At 37.2% G+C, this 4021-nt stretch overlaps 1 protein-coding gene across 1 annotated transcript; it reads right to left on the bottom strand.

Moving 5' to 3' along the window:
- Positions 1 to 2805: 2805 nt before the first annotated feature.
- On the bottom strand, positions 2806 to 3744 carry LOC105997034 (olfactory receptor 2B11-like). Its single transcript, XM_013031309.1, has one exon. It carries the CDS (start codon positions 3742 to 3744, stop codon positions 2806 to 2808), a length of 939 nt encoding a protein of 312 aa, XP_012886763.1.
- Between the last annotated feature and the right edge of the window lie 277 nt (positions 3745 to 4021).

The following is a 4021-nucleotide window of genomic DNA, read 5'->3' as shown; positions in this document are numbered from 1 at the left end:
CAAGGCAAGCACTCTACCACTGAGCCACCTTCCCAGCCCTTACTGATGTGTTTTTGATATTTTTCCTTTTGTATTTCATCTCCAAAACTAAAACCACTATTTAATGTAAAACTAACATAGAATATATTAACTAGTACATATTATCTAAGATATCATTATACATTTTAGACTTTAAATTCTTTATTTTCCTATATGTTTATATGAGAAATTTTAAACATTTTCTAACAATCAGCAGAATCTGCCAATTTAATTTCTTAGTTTTCTTTTCTAAACTGTACAGGGACTATTGGTCCAAAGAATTGTTCAATACCCAGTGACCTGGAATTTTTCCGAGGGAATCTGGGTTTTCAGTTAGCTCTCATGTGGAATAGCATGAGGCTTTTCATCCAATTATTTTGTTTTAGGTCTTTATTATGTCAGAAGTTTTATTAGAAAAATCTGAATGACTTTTCCTTTTTCTTTAAGGTGTTTATTTTTTCACAACATCTCATGCTAATTCCTAAGATATTAATTCAACAGGACAAAACACTTTGATCCACTCATTTGTTTTACTTTAGCTAATTTTATGAGCCAGTTTCAGCTTTTTGGTGTGAGGCCTAGCCATGTGTTTTAGCACTTTCAAATAGTAGCAATACAGATTTAACAATTCTTATGTCCAAAAATGTATATCAGTAGCTACTCTTACTGTTTATCAAATAAATGAATTATAAATTATAATGCTTTGCTTTTTGAGTTTAATCCTTTGTACTTTTTTTCTCTTGTGGGGCTTAAACTTGGCCTGGGCGCTGTCCCCAACCTCTTTTGCTCAGGGCTAGGGATCTACCACTTTGAGCCTGAGCTCCATTTCCAGTTTTGAGTGGTTAATTAGAGACAAAAGCTATGTACATATGACCATATAAGATGATGCTAAGCAATAGAGACACAAGTGGTTTTTTATCTTTCTTGCTGTTGTTTTTAATGTATTTATAATGTACCATGTGATTTTTTTGTTTCTTTTGTAAGTTTTTTCCCCATGATATAATCCCTGTTTTCACTGTATTTGATTCAGGTTCCCTGCATCTTGTATATACATTTTTTCTAATTTGGGGAGGGGAAGGGAAGTAACAAAATGCTGAAATAAGGATATAGGTTGACCCATTGTAACAATGAGATGTACAAGAACCATGTTGAAAACAAACTTTACAACTTTGGGAGGGGGGGAAGGAGGAGTTAGGGAGGAGAGGAGGGAAGAGATGTAGGGAAAAAAACAAAGGAGAAAGTAATAACACTCAATAGGAAATGTACTCATCACTTTACTCATGCAACTGTAACCCCTCTGTACAGTATTTTTACAATAAAAAATGTATATCAAAAAAAGAGCTTCACAGAGACTTTGCTGCCCTGGAGTTGGCTTCAAATCAGGAGCCTCAGATCTCAGCCTCCTGAGTAGCTAAGATTACAGGCATGAGCCACCAACACCAAACTAATCTTTTGTACTTCTAAAAAAGATTTCTTCTTGTTTCAATTTATGCACAGAAAACTTCTCAGGTTGTCAATGTTTATATCACTTTCTTCTTTCCAGTATTTTAACAGGTTCAGAAGACTCAAAAGATTTTAAAGAAATCAGTAAAATATTTCCCCTTTTTTATTCTGTCCCTTTCAGTTTTTTTCACTAATTAACCATATAAAAACCACTGCACATTTATGTGTCCATCAAAAAATAACAATGCATTTTTAAGGAGCAGATCATCTACACAAACTGATGTAGAACAGATAAAAGATGGGATTTTAGTTTTATTGTTATTGTAAAGGTGTTGTACATGGGGATTATAATTACCTAAGTCAGGTAATGAGTGAATTTCCTTTTGAACAGTGTCAACTCTTCCTTTATTTTCTCCCAGTTTTTCCCTCCCAGCCCCCCTCCCCGCAAAAGTTGTATGGTTCATTTTCTACTGAGGGTCACTGCTACATTTGTTTACCTTTTGTCCCATGATTTCTGTGCTCCCATGTACCCTGCCCAAATCAGATAAACTTACATGCAAGACAAAAGGTCTAGGAAACAAAAGCAGTGACAAAGAAGGAAAAAACCCAAAAAACTAAAATAACAAAAACCCCACTTGTTTCCATTTCTCAGAGTTCATTTAGATAAACATCATTTTACATGTGCATATGCTCATAGCTATTGAGCCTTTGTGATCCTTTCCTAAGAATATTCTCTTTTGGTCTCACTGCCCACAGACTTGGGATAACTAGAAGAGAGTAACAAAATGTAGGAAATAGGCTGGTGAATGATGCCATGCTCTTTTTCTGATAAACTAACTGTCATTAAATTAATTGACTTTACAATTAAATAATTTTATAGTATATTATTAATAAACCTGAACATAATATTTTATATTACTGATATTTAGCTACTTGATGTGAATACTTCACTAATTCAAATAGTATTATTACTATTATTTATATGTTACATTTTGTTATTTTTCATGGTTCTGAGATATGAACTCAGGGTCTTGTGATTTGCTTTGCTTATTTTCAGAGAAAGTCTCATTTTTTGTTTTTGTTTTTGTCAAGATGGACTTTAACCAGAATCTCCTCTGCCTTTCGAGTAGCTGGAATTACTAAGTTACACACAAATGCCTGATTTAAATTATTTGTAAAATATGCACAACATACAATGCTGTAGTGATGCAAACTGCTTAAGTATAATCTTACTAATGTGATTATATAAAAGAACATAAGCAAAATGGCATATTTTAAGAGAAGAACAGGAGCTTTACATTAGAAACTTGAGTATTAAAATGTTAAATTAATGTCTACAAACTTTCACTTTGAACGGGAGATGCTCCTCACCAACTTACGTATTGCCCCCTTCACATCCTTATTCCTCAGAGTATAAATGAAGGGGTTGATAGTAGGAGTCATCACTCCATAGAAGAGACCCATGAACTTGGGCTGGTCCCTTGAGACAGAGGAGGGAGGCTGAAGGTACATGCTAATGGCTGGACCATAAAATAACAAAACCACAATGAGATGGGAGGAACATGTTCCAAAGGCCTTTTTCCTTCCTTCAGAAGATTTAATCTTCAGTATAGCACGTCCAATGCTAGCATATGAGGCAAGTATTAAACACAGAGGAACAGCTAACACAAAAATGCATATCACAGGGAGTGCGAGCTCATTGGTCTCCTTCTCACCACAGGCAGTCTTGATCAGGACTGAAATCTCACACAACAAGTGATCCAGTGTATTTGTACCACACAGGGGCAGCTGTAATGTGAGAGTGCACAGTGAGACAGCAAGGCTCGCTCCACACAGCCACACGGTGCACACTAACAGGATGCAGAGGCGCTGGTTCATGATGAGGGAGTAGTGCAGAGGTCTGCAGATGGCCACATAGCGATCAAAGGACATAAGAGCCAGGAGGAGACATTCTGTGGCTCCCATTATGTGAAAGAAATAAAGCTGCACTACACACCCCATGTAGCTGATGGTCTTCTTAGAGCTCCCCAGGTTAAACAGCATCTGAGGGACGATGCTGGTGGTGTAACACATGTCCAAAAAGGAGAGGTTGGTGAGGAACAAATACATGGGTCTGTGGAGCTGGGGGTCTAACCTGGACACCAGGATGATGGTGATGTTTCCCATCATGGCCAAGGGGTATGTGATGAGAAGAATAATGAATAGAGGAAGCTCCAGCCAGGGTCTGTCAGTGAATCCTAGTAGAATGAACTGCTCAGGATGACTTCCATTAAGGAGAGCCATTCTCTTCACTTTATTTTTACCTATGACAGAGAATTGTCAGGGAAGTTTAGCAAAGTGGTGAAAAGAGAAGGAGATTGGCACATCGTTTGCATGGGCACAAAAATAGGCTATGGTAATATGCTCTTAAAATTACGTATCTAAGCTGGGCACCAGTGGCTCACATCTGTAAACCTAGCTACTTAGGAGGCTGAGAGCTGAGTATCGAGGTTCAAAGCCAGCCCAGGCAGGAAAGTCCTTGAGACTCTTATCTCCAATAAACCACTAGAAAACCGGACGT

This window comes from Dipodomys ordii, unplaced genomic scaffold (genome assembly GCF_000151885.1).
Source record: "Dipodomys ordii isolate 6190 unplaced genomic scaffold, Dord_2.0 Scaffold138, whole genome shotgun sequence".
Lineage (NCBI taxonomy): Eukaryota > Metazoa > Chordata > Mammalia > Rodentia > Heteromyidae > Dipodomys > Dipodomys ordii.
The sequence above is the reverse complement of the archived record's forward strand: the minus strand, read 5'-3'. Positions and strand labels throughout refer to the sequence as shown.

Bases quoted from the DNA above. Each gene is read 5' to 3' on its own strand.
- LOC105997034 (XM_013031309.1), bottom strand. From the start codon at position 3,744: ATGGCTCTCCTTAATGGAAGTCATCCTGAGCAGTTCATTCTACTAGGA.